We start from the raw sequence: 12,931 nt of genomic DNA, 5'->3' as shown, positions 1-12,931 counted from the left end.
TTTAATGCATAAATCAAAAATATTGCTCTCATCTGATTATTCATTTTGTAGCTGTATGTCTCTTACGTGAACAGATCTGTTCTATGGACCCGAGACTCGATATGACCCAGACGACACGTTTTGCCACCAGGGGGCAACGTTTTTCCACATCCAATTAATTTTATTACTCTCAGGTGATAATTCCAGAACAACCTTTAGTTGTTAGTTTAAGAAAATTAGAATATTCAAAATATTTGATTGAATTAATATACAGAATCACAGCAGAAATATATACATACATTCAAATATACAGCTTATTAACATACCGTATGTCTAGACGTACAGTAGACCTACAGTACGTGTCTAGAAAAACAAAAGGCACACCTTCCAAAAGAAATTCACAATCCCCCTCAGACACAAACCACATACACAGATTAATAACAGTTTACGCCTGAAAATATCCTTTTATTGAGGTAACATGAATACAGATTTGATGATTCTCAGGTCATCAGGCAGTTTGTTCCAAAGAGAGGAACCAAATAACTGAAAGCTCCACATTTAATATAGCAAAATCTGAACTCGTTATTTGCAGATGTGTAAATATAAACTAAAACATGATTCACTTCTGCTTTAAATCTATTCTGGGGTTCATTCTGATTATCGTGATAAAGCATATTTTTAGAAATACATTACAAGAGATGACCGATGTAGTTTGACACATTATGAAGAAAAAGCTTCAGATGTGTTGCACTCAATGTCAAAAAGTAGAAATAAAGTCACTTAAAAACGTGATGTCTTTACTTACATTTATATCACGTGTTATTAAACAACTAACTACATCACTATGCAATTATATGAATTAATACAGACAAATGTATGAATTGTTTTGATATTCTACTTCATTATTGAAGATCATATTTTCATCCAGATGTTTTTATTTTAAAATGTCCTTTTTTCCATCTTGATTGACAGACAAATAAGACTTAACAGGTGACATCATGAAATTTAATTGATAAAAAATAGCATTGTGAACTAAAAACAGACTAAAATAACTCACGTTTTTATTATTTCACTTTCTTGTTCTATTTGTTGCTTGTATTTATTTATATGATTATTCATTACATAATGCACATTGGGTCCCAATAGGTTTAATAAATAATACAACTTTAATAATAGTTTAATTTACAGTCGTAATTTCTATTATGAGCCAAATGAATCAGTTGATGGATGGATAGATGAATAAATGATACTCTGATTAATATCATAATGTATATTTCATGGTCACGCGAGGGCAGTGGCGCCCTCTCCTAAAGGAAGTCCCGCCTCCCGTGACCACCAAAGGCTCTCATTGGCTCCCACAGATGCCAATCAAATAACAGCCATGTCTACATTATGGGTCAGATAGAAGACCATCGGCTTTAATCTGGTTGACTTCAGTGGATTTATTTGTGCCGTTATACCGCTTGAGATCCACATCGGGAATAAACGGACATCCTAACTGACACCGACACATTTGACGCTCCACTGCGGCTTCACCTGCGCCTTTAGTCAGCGGAAACAGTTACCGTTACAGGAGGATGTTTATCATTAGACGCGAAAACAATTGACGACGCGTTTTGTCGAAGCCTTTGAAAAAAAAAAAAGAAAGGTGTTTCCACAGCCGGGCTGTCAAACACAAGAGGATATAGATGTGAGTCCTTTTCCCACTGTGGGCGGCGTTTAAAACAAAAACATCCAAATGATGTCCGGAAAGCATTTCAAGGCTCACGAAGTGAGCTGCTGCATCAAGTACTTCATCTTCGGATTCAACATCATATTCTGGGTAAGTCCTCCTTGTTTGTTGTGTTAGGACTTCAGGCCTGGTTTATCCTCGGCTTAATACACACTGACGGTACGTCTTTTTGTCCGCAACCAACAACTACCCCCCCCGGCCCTGAGCCGTTTTCTGTCTCCCCGTTGTTGTTGTTTTTTTTACAGGAGGACATTTGGCTCATTTGGTCCCCGGCTATCAGCTCACTGCTCCCCGCGCACTTGCTCGGTACTAGTGTCACCTCTCAGCCTTTGTTGTTGTGCAGACAGCCTCCGTGTGAGGGCTCTGCTGCCACCATCACTTTGCTTTGGCTGCATCATCTGAGGACACTTTCTATATTGGTGGTGTCAGAGATGTACACAGATGCATTTTATACTTTGTTGAGATCACAGTCCACCCAGGCAGCCAGGCCCCTTCACGAGACTGAGAAACCTGCTGTTGTGCTTTGAAACCCACCAGTAAACCCCATTAGAGACTTCCGGATGTCCCACTTTGGGCCTCTACTTAGCAGAAGCTAGTTAGAATAACAGATGCTTTATTGTTATAGGGATAACAAATGGCTTTAGTGATATCAGACATTAGTAATCAAAATCAGATGAGGACACTTTATTGATACCTGGGGGGCAATGTTGCTGTTATAAAGAAATTATAAGAAACAGATATAAATAAAGGGCTATGTAGGATAAAATATAAATTATGTACATAATGCTACAATATATAACACAAGTATAAATACAAAAATATGTATAAATGCCGTATTAATGGTAGTACTTTGCCTTACCTGAAAGGAGGAGTTATGGATTAGAGCTGCATTGATTAGGTGACTAGTTGTTTCATCGATTGACAGAAATCTTAACATGATTAATTGTTGAAAGATGGCCAACATTACACTATTGTAAATATAATTATTTGGAGCAGTTGTATCGACCTCAATACACTTTACAACATGAACATTAATATCTTAAAGTGATTAGGTGGCAGCTAAACGTTATCTCTGTCGTTATTGATGAATGTAATATAGTTTTCTTGATTAATTGCTATGTCTAAAACCTCGTAAAGTAGTCCAAGCTGACGTCTTCCAGTTCTGACCAACAGTGTACAACCCAAAGGTGTTCAACTTACAATGACAGAACAGAAATAGAAGCAGTAAAGTCCTCACGTTTGAGAAGCCAGACCCAGGAAATGTTTTGCATTTTGGCTTTATACTATTCATGATATCAGTATGTATTGTTTGTGATACAATAAATATCAATGGATGAACTAACCGGATGGGACTGTCAATTTTAGGCTAATCCAGTAGATTAAATACCTTTTTATATTATGTGCATCAAAATCTAACATTGTCAAACTGCAGTCCTGCTTGTTACGTGTTGTGTGTTTGTGCTCTCCCTCTGATGTGTATGCCAAAAGGGGAACGTAACACTGCTCATAAAAAATGTTATATTGCCCCCCACGACATCTATCTCATCATATCGCCTTGTGCCATAAATGGAGCCTTCATGGACCTCCAGAGTGATGAAGAGGAAGGCCGCCTGTCAGGCCCTGCTGAGGGTTTACGCCTGCTGTCAATGACCTCTGTGATCCCTTCACATTCATATATCGTCAGAGGAAGTTGTCAGCGTCAAAAGTATCGTTCCTGCCTTCTTCTTCTGCAACGGTTTCACAAAGAATCCCTTCACAAGCTCATTTACAAAGTGCTTTATATCTTATAAGGGAAAAAAACAACATAACTAGGATCCAGTCTGTAAGTGAGTCTAATTGTGCCACAGCCCAAAGTTCTTTCTTTGGTCCGACCAGTAGCCAGAAGCGAAGATGAAAATCTAAATATTCATTTAATGATATGAAACAAGCTCTTGTGAAAATGTAACCAGCAAACGAGAACACCAAATTGACGAATAAATGAAGATTTTTCTCAAATGAATTCAAATTTGTAATGGCTGTCATAATATCAACTGTTTCTAATGCCGTCGATGCCTTCGTTCTTAACTTTTCAAATCCTGAAATGTGGTTTGGAACTTTCACACTGTAGCCCCGCAACTTAAATCATGAAGCTTCAAGGCTGTCAGGAGATGCTTTCTAATGTGGGAGTCTCCCGATACTGCAGAGCAGACTGACACCAGAGATATCAAGTTAATGGATCACTGCCAGGAAAATCTCTCTGTGGTTTCTCTTCTGTGTGTGACGGCTACTTGTTGCAATCGCAGCAGAAAGTAACCCTGCTCTCTTGTCTCTTTCTGTCTGTTAGTTCCTTGGAGTGGCGTTCCTCGGCATCGGGCTGTGGGCATGGAGCGAAAAGGTGATTCCACCACTTATCTCTCTGTGTAAACAATAAGCTGAATCAATGTATTGTGTGCAAATAATCCATAAACTAAGCAGATCATTTAAATTGGTCTCCTCCTGACGCTCACGCCCATCTAAGGGCAGTGGCTGGACTGAGTCAGAAAAGAATGTCATGGCTTTCCGGTGGGACTCCCCTCTTGAACAATGCACACAAGAAAAGATCCGATGCACTTCATAGATTCATTCACTGTCCAGCTCTGGGGGTCTATCAAGGGGGACGGACACAGTCTAACAGTTTAACATTATATGAAAAGAGGCCAATATTATGTCTCGCAAAGCGTTAGAAGAGAAGAGTGATACTTGTTTGTTAAGTATAAAGCTGGAACCAGCAGTTGGTTAGCTTAGTTTAGCACAAATACTGGAAACAGGGGAAACAGTTCACCCACAGGCACCTATAAAGCTCACTAACTAACACAATATACCTCATTTTTTTACATCCATACACAAACTGAAGTGTAAAAAAGACAATTTGCTGTTTTTTGTGTAAGTAAGAAAGTCACTATTCTGGCCAAGAAATAATTTAGCTCATAACCCCCATAAAACCACAAGTTGTCGTTTGTACATAGTTTTATGTATATGGATCAAACACACAGGATATACGGTGTTGATCAGTGAGCTTTAGAGGTGCTGGTAGGCAGATTTTGTTGTCCTTTGGACAGGCTAACTGTGTCCCCCTGATTTCAGTCGTTATGCTAAGCTAAGCTAACCAGCCGCTCCTCCAGCTTCGTGTTTAGCATACGAGACTGGTATCAATCTTCTAACCTGACTCTCGGCAAGAATGCGATTAAGCGTATTCCCCAAAATGTCAGCCTATTACTTTAAGTGATTATCAAACTAGTTGACAATGGTTTTGGGATTGTAGACACTATAAGCTCATGGAGACGGTGGACTCGATGATTTAAGGATGATTTAAGCCTCTGACCGCTCACTCTGCTTTTCCAGGGTGTTCTCTCCAACATCTCGTCCATCACAGACCTGGGTGGCTTTGACCCGGTCTGGCTCTTCTTGGTGGTGGGTGGCGTGATGTTCATCCTCGGATTCGCTGGCTGCATCGGAGCGCTGCGAGAAAACTCTTTCTTGCTCAAATTTGTACGTTCGCTTGTCAAACAACTTGTGAAGAAATGAGAAACCCCCCCCCCCCCCCCCCCCCCCCCCCCCCCAATCTTCTTGGTCTTATAATAATATGATATTATTATATATTGGTCCAATGTATTTCAGTTCTCCGTGTTCCTGGGTATCATCTTCTTCCTGGAGCTGACTGCAGGAGTCCTGGCCTTTGTCTTCAAAGACTGGATCAAGGACCAGCTCAATTTTTTCATTAACAACAACATTCGGGCCTATAGAGACGACATTGATCTGCAGAACCTGATAGACTTCACCCAGGAATACGTGAGCCCTTGTGTTTCTTTATCCACTGTACTTATTACACTCCTGTGTTGTTTTTACCAATTCTGTGGGACATTGTTTGACATATATGTGCGTTTTTCTTTGTATCTGTTTAACCTTGAAGTGGGAGTGCTGCGGAGCGTTCGGAGCTGACGACTGGAACTTGAACATCTACTTCAACTGCACTGATTCAAACCCGAGTCGTGAGAAATGTGGAGTGCCCTTCTCCTGCTGCACCAAAGATCCAGCGGTGTGTCAACACATAAACTCACCACACTTCAGTCTTTCTAATCCACAGCCAATTCATTCCCATTTACGGTAAAACACAACAAGCCTTTGGGTGGAATTTGGTGGGGTTTTTTTTGGGACTACAAATTGAGGAGGTCACTTTCGAACATGTTGAACCTTTTAGTTTGAGGGAACATTTAGAAGGTCCTCCCTGTGACTCATAGCTCGGTTATCTGCGTCCTCCAGAAGGCTGGCTATCAAATTATCATGGCGTGCTTCCAACAGGACGTCAAGGCCTCTCAGCGTTTAGTCCTCTCAGACCCTGCCAGCACAGCAAAGTCTGAAAGCGACTGGGAGGAGTTATCTCGACCGAGACTTTTTTTAGACAGAAAATGCTCCAACTGCTGCTCTCTATGGAGAGCAGTGACAGCGCTTCACTGTAAGATTGCAGTGAGTCTTTTTTTTATTTGCTGACTGAAAGACATTCCACAATTCGACCAAGGCCATCCTCTTTGAGAGCAGCGCTTCATAACAACTAGCATGGATATAAAATCTTTAACACACGATTCAACAATAAATGAAATGCAAGTCAATTACAAGTCTTTAAGATCTCCGATTGCTGACCATTAAAATGAAACGGCATTTAGAGAATAACTGCGACTGTCAAAGAACATAAAAATACTAATTAAAACCAACAATGTTGTTGCTCTTCTCTCAATATTTACTGAGTTCCTTTGGCCTGAGTTAATTGTTTCCTAATAGTTATTTTTTCCTACTAGTCATTTTCAAAACAAGCTGTGTTATGTAGTTCTTTGCAAACTCAATCAGGAATAATGAGTGCATTGCCTCAATAGTGGAAACAATGGGGCTCTGTGGCACAGAATAATAAGATATATCCGGTGTTGGCTACACACACACAATACTTAAAAATGTGAAATTGCTGGTTTTAAGTCTTTGCATGGATTTTGTTGACAAAAAGAAAAGATATAGCATCGCCAGCTCTTTGGCTATGAAAGTCCCAAAATGTGTGACTTAAATCTGACTCAAATCCAAGTCTAGATCTGCGCAGGTTTAGTTCACAGCAACCTTCCTGATAATATGTGAATCTCGGCAGTGGCAAATATAAAAATTAAGTCCAGGTAGAAGACATTACCGTCCTTACATCTTCCCAGTATATGTCCCTAAATGTCTTGACTTTACCTTTTCAACATTTTTTTAAGCATGAACCATCTTCTCTTCACAGGAGGATGTCATCAACACGCAGTGTGGCTACGACATTCGAGCAAAAGCGGTGAGTGTCTTAACAGAAACTCCTCTTAAAGTAAGCCAGTGCCTTAAAACAGTACAGGTTTATTTGGCTGCATGAGGTCATGCATCAGGTACTCCACCCTGGGCACAATATTCCTCTTTCAGTATGTTTCCCAACTGCACAGTCTTCGGAATACAGCAGCTGGCTCCCCATCAGCACTTCGGGCCGGGTGGTATTACTCATGCTGCAGCAATGCACTGGGAATTTAATCCCCTCCCCCATCATTAGCTTTGGCCTTACGCCACAGTAGCATAGTGTAAGGAAAAGGCTGTGTTTGTTTTATTGACTTGAAATGTGAGGAAAAGGGCAGAGTGGACTAGTTTTTTACAAGAGTCAGAGTAGAAAAACAGTGGGCTGAGTGAGTGTGTGTGTTAACAACCGGGCAACATTAGTTCAGAAGGACTTTATTGTGAAGGGCTTTTGAGGAGACCACAAGATGTCCAGTAGAATCATATGGCACCATTAAAAGGATTTCCCATTTCCCATGTTGTCAAGTGCTGCAAAGCAAAGTAAATCCCAACATTATTGCCTCTGGTTACTCATAAGATTCCAAACTTTTAAAAGGATAAACAAAGTAAAAGCCAAATCCTGTGTATGTTGCCTGTTCGGCTTTATTACTGGTTTCTATGTTCTGTCAGGACTCTGAGCAGCGGACCTTCATCTACATCAAAGGATGCGTTCCTCAGTTTGAGAAGTGGCTTCAAGACAACTTGACAGTGGTGGCAGGCATCTTTATTGGGATTGCATTACTACAGGTGAGGACCAATGTGAACGGTGTACTTTATTAGCTCATCTCTGTTGACTTTAAATTTACCTCGTGAAAAATATTTATTTTGTATTCGTTTCAGATTTTTGGAATCTGTTTAGCGCAGAATCTCGTGAGCGACATTGATGCCGTGAGAGAGAGTTGGTAGGTGGCAGCTTTGTGTTCATTCAAGCACAATTTCACTCGGGCTGGGAACAGTGATGTATTGTGAAATTGATAAAGAATAACTTTTACTTTAGCTGTAGAAGTTCAGGAGCCATAAAATATCCCCTCAACTATTTGATGGTACAGAAATAGGATACCAACATTCATAAAACTAAATAGATACTCTATATAAAGTTGTGGCAGATTCTGTTGTCTACCAAGCACAGCCTCATAGAGCTGCTTGTGTGTTTTATCTGTACTTAAATCTTCCTTTTGTTTTTGCACAGTTTGTTTACCTAAGACCTCCACAGAATCTCCAAAGGCAAGAAGGATGTACCAGGTAAGCACTATTGGATTCACCATTAACGTTGGCGCATATAAATATTTATATTGATATTGATTGAGTCCATTGATTGTCCCGTGTCTCTTTGCACTGAAACGTTTAGTTTGTTTCCACAGGACTCTGCAGTTTGGACGCCAGCAATGAAGAGAAATAAATGAATCAGCTAACGTGTCCACAGCGTAGAGTCTCATTGACGTGTAAATAGTAAATGTAGAGTTATTTTTAAAGTTATTTGTGTCCCTATTGCTGAATGAAGCACAACCTCTAAATTGTATTGTAGCTCTCATACAGTACAAATTAAACAAATGCAATGTCAGTGTTTTGCAATACAAGCCGATATGATGCTGAAGTGGCTCAAAGGATAACTCCCAGTTCATACGAATTTAGTTTGTAAGCCTGCAAATGAAGACCGGAGGGTGTCCTAACTAGAGTTACCTCTAAGATTTGATGTTTTTATCAGAGGTGGTGCTTCATTCAGTGAAGGGGCTTGGTTTTATATGTCTCACAGCTGCAGTTTTTAACACTGCGTGTAAGGGTTGTGTACAAAGATTAAAGTGATTCTGGAAATGCACTGCATGCCTATTGTCTACTGGTAGGACATCGGCTTTCCTAAATGTATTTCATCTATGTTAAGTATTTTAAAAATATTTGTAAAATAGTCACTATAGTTAAGAGTGAAGCGGCTGGTTAGCACTTTGTTGAATGTTTAATGGACTCTTCTCAAAGCAACAGAGAATATACTTTCTTTTTTTTTTTTTCCATCTGTGACATTATGCTCGTATTCTACAGATACAGTTTGTAAGCAGAGTTTTGTGGAGCTGAGGTGGATATAAAGTATCATGAATGGATGCGGTTGATATTGTAGGCTTTGTGAAGTTGCAGTTCGCTGAGAGTTTTGGCAGTGACATTAAATAATGTCTGAATATAGTGAAAGAAACCATAAGACTCAGCCTTAAGCACTTTAAACTTCATATAAGTGATTTCTGTCGCAACGGACTGTTATCTTAGCAGCAGCCACTGGAGGGGGCACTTTTCCTTAAACACTTGCAAACTGCATCTGTTACTTCATGGTGCTCCATAATGTCATATATATATATATATCTTTTTTGACAGAAAATGTTTTTCAGCACATTATGAGTGTTTCCTTGCACATTACCTTACTGTCAGTCATTTTCCTAAACATTTTTTTATTGTTGCTGATATGTTTCTTTCATGGAATCTGCCTAATTGATTAGATACCTTTTTTGTTTGTTGTGTTTAGATATTTTGATCTGTAAGTTTTCACTGGAAAATTAGGATACAAGCTATTTCCAATGCTCATCATGAATGGCATGATGCTTGGTGGAACTGAACTGAACGTAGTAATGATTCATAGCCTACATACATGCGTTACTTGAAAGTAGAGCACGCGGGCTCTCTCACCAGCGTTATTTTAAATGCAAACTGAGATACAACTGATATGTTTTTCTTTCTAGACATCACTTCATGTCGACCTTTTTAATAGAACTGCACAGCATGAAAAGTAAAAGCAGCCATTTTATATAGAGGCGCTGTGAGCCTGCAGTATGTTACACAGAGCTTCTTTTCATTTGCAGTCACATCTTCTGCAGCCTTGATGAACTGAACATCCTTACACAAAAGATATGAAATAAATGCATTTCTGCATTTTGAAATCTTCTAAATGTAATACAGCTGCAATGGGGTTAAATATCCTTTTTCCACTAAAAGCTTCATATGATTGTTTTGACTGATCACACTTTTTCCTACCACTCAGTGCCATATTTGAGATTTCTACATACCCCTGATTATAACCTTTGTTTCATGTGTACTCCTGATTCTTGTAAATAGCTGGTTGTAAATATATATCTGAATAAATGTGGGTCTTTGTAAACTTTTGTCTGTGCATAAACACTGTATATAGATCCTGCATGGGTTGAGGTTTATTGAGTTTGGCCACAGTTATTAATACATTTTAAACATAGAAAAAACAAAGATAACTGCAACTTACTCTCAGAGCAAGTGATTCACAGTTATTGGACTTTACAAGAAAATGTCAGTTATTGGTAAAAATATATACACAATACCATCTACACTATAAAACCAAATAAGTTCACACTACTCAAAATGTTTGAGTACTTTAAAATGCTAAATGTAAAAGTAATATTTTGCAAAAGTTAATATTTAATAAAACATATATATATATATTCAGTTAAAATTGAGATTCTCTGCAACAACAGGACAATTATTCTGTAACCTTTCTTTCTGGTGTTTCACTTGATGACAAATCAAATTGCTTCAAGAAGAAGTTTAACTTGTCAACAATTAAGGAAAAGCAAGGTTACTATGTTACTAATAACAATAATGATGACTGTGACAATGAGCCAGCATGCACAATGACTCTGTAGCTCAGCCATTGTTAAGATTACTGTTCACACCTGTGCTTTTCCTACTGTGGCATGCCAAAAGACATATTGCTCATCTTTGGAAGTGTGGAAGAATCCAGAAGCCATGACCAGAGGATGCTGCTGTGCGTAGCTAATTCATTCTAAACCATTTTTTTAATTGTTTTTTATGTTTATTATTTTAGTTGGGACATAAAGGTCCTTACAAGGAAAGCACACACACATTTACACATCATGTTTTACAACCTCTAGGATGGATACCAGCTTTGGTATTAAATTGGAAAAAAAAGTAAGGCACTGCCACTTAATTTTTATTTTATGATTATCCTATTATGAAAAGAGATGCTCAAACTTGAAGAATACCACGAGGCATCCATTCAAGAGTGCTGTCCCTATTAAATCTCTACAGAAAGTTTGGTTTAAAGAATACAACTCTCAGGTGCATCAGAGTGGTAAAACAAACATGGTAAATACTTGCAACAGCTATTACTTTTGAAGGTCAGAGCCTGGCTTCTTCTCTCATGCTATTCAGACTTGTTTTCAGTTCCTCAATTGTCATCGGTTGATTAAATTGACGTGAAGTCGTCTGGTCATATTGCTGTTTTTCCGCTTAAAATAAACCTTATTCACAGAGAGAGCAACACAGATCACACACACGCACACTTTTCTTTCAACACAACCCTGATAATTTGCAATTTAGATACCCAGCTTTGATAAGCTTATGTGTTTTCTGTGTTATCAGGCAATTGATTGCAAACCTATGATCTGACCTTTGGCCAGATGCCTCAGTGTTACTTCCGGCCCTTTTCTGGACTCATGAGAGAACAGACTTGATGTAATCAACCGTCCTCTTAAACACGTCCACAACTCACTCTCCAGTTCAATATAAATTAAATCAACAGTCAACTAACTACCCTCCTTCTGATCTTTTTATTCTCCAAATATTTGAGGGACAGCTGCACTTTTTTTGTGTTTTCTGTCAAAGAATTGTCAAAATGGGAAGGGAAACTTTCATCCAGTTGTGTGATTATGTGATGATATACAGTAGTTCTGCAGTAGGTTTCTTTACTATGACCAGTGGTGTTCATAGTTTTAAGATAATATAAAAAAGGAAGGATAACCCATCCATACCTACAATAACAAAAAGCAACAATACTCCTACAGGTCACGAATCATCATATACATCCTGGTACTTAATCTGTAGAATGATCTGTGAGAGATACTGCTCCTGAAGCGGGACATTAACACTATTATCTACTGACAAAAACAGCTTCCTAACTTTGGGAAGTGTCTAGTTTCAGAACAGTGAAGGCATCATCAGATAAGGAGAGCTGAGATGATGTCTGTGTTCTAGAGGTGGGATAACATAAACTCAACCTGAAGACAAGACATTGTGCAAAGACAATGACAGTGATCATATTTCTGTGTTCTGTTCTGGATTTAGATTCACATTCAGAAACTTTAAACTGGTAACCACCAACACCAGCAGACAAACACTGACACCCACTGGCTGCTCAGTTAAACTCACATTTACTGTAGTGAGTGCTTCTGTGCTTCAATCTCAATTCTCTTTATTTTCAAGAGTTCAGTGATGGAAAACACATTTACTCAAGCGCTTAATACGAACTTGAGATAACTTCTTTTTTTTTACTTGAGCTAACATTTGCTTGAACATGCTTCTTACTCCATCTGACAGCTTCATTTTACATATAAAACGTATGAGTTTACAAACATGCAATCATTTGTTAACTATCTAACAGTATACAAAGTATTCAACATTTCACTTTACATTTTTACTATAGTACAATAGTACAATTCCTCTCTTTTACTCAAGTAAGATGATGAATGCAGGACATTTGTGTGAATTTCTGAATGAGAGGAGACAGAAAGTTTGACCTGTAACTAAGGTGAAGGAGAGGCTTTAAAATTACACTACACACACACACACACACACACACACACACACACACACTGCAGATTTACCGAATACACCCATTTTTCATTTAACAAACTGACTTTTGCAACTTTTATAATTACCCGTAACACTACTTTATAGATTAATTAAGTCTACAATCGTATAAATCAACAGTGTCCTTAATTTACTCAAAGTGTATTCACTTTGGGGTCCACGGAGACGCTGTAATTTGAGCTAGAGGGCTGGTTTCACCGACAGACTGCCCATTTCCTGCAACGAAGGACACTCTGACAAAGTACCAACTGTTCT

The 12,931-nt window shown here is 38.7% G+C and overlaps 1 protein-coding gene across 2 annotated transcripts; it reads left to right on the top strand.

Moving 5' to 3' along the window:
* Positions 1 to 1,416: 1,416 nt before the first annotated feature.
* LOC306695880 (tetraspanin-5) lies at positions 1,417 to 10,188 on the top strand. 2 transcript variants are annotated; one of them, XM_079159308.1, is made up of 10 exons: positions 1,417 to 1,801; positions 4,035 to 4,085; positions 5,072 to 5,218; positions 5,348 to 5,518; positions 5,640 to 5,765; positions 6,987 to 7,034; positions 7,691 to 7,807; positions 7,901 to 7,962; positions 8,250 to 8,302; positions 8,422 to 10,188. In XM_079159308.1, exons 1-9 carry the CDS (start codon positions 1,718 to 1,720, stop codon positions 8,260 to 8,262), a joined length of 819 nt encoding a protein of 272 aa, XP_079015434.1. In that variant the 5' UTR covers positions 1,417 to 1,717; the 3' UTR covers positions 8,263 to 8,302; positions 8,422 to 10,188. The 2 variants fall into 2 exon arrangements, 1 of the variants encoding a protein (XP_079015434.1); XR_013767089.1 differs by lacking the exon at positions 8,422 to 10,188 and having other exon boundaries at positions 5,640 to 5,833.
* Positions 10,189 to 12,931: the final 2,743 nt, after the last annotated feature.

Source organism: Pholis gunnellus, assembly GCF_910591455.1.
Source record: "Pholis gunnellus genome assembly, chromosome: 5".
Classification (NCBI taxonomy): domain Eukaryota; kingdom Metazoa; phylum Chordata; class Actinopteri; order Perciformes; family Pholidae; genus Pholis; species Pholis gunnellus.
Note: the sequence above shows the minus strand (reverse complement) of the source record. Positions and strands in the feature narration are given on the sequence as shown.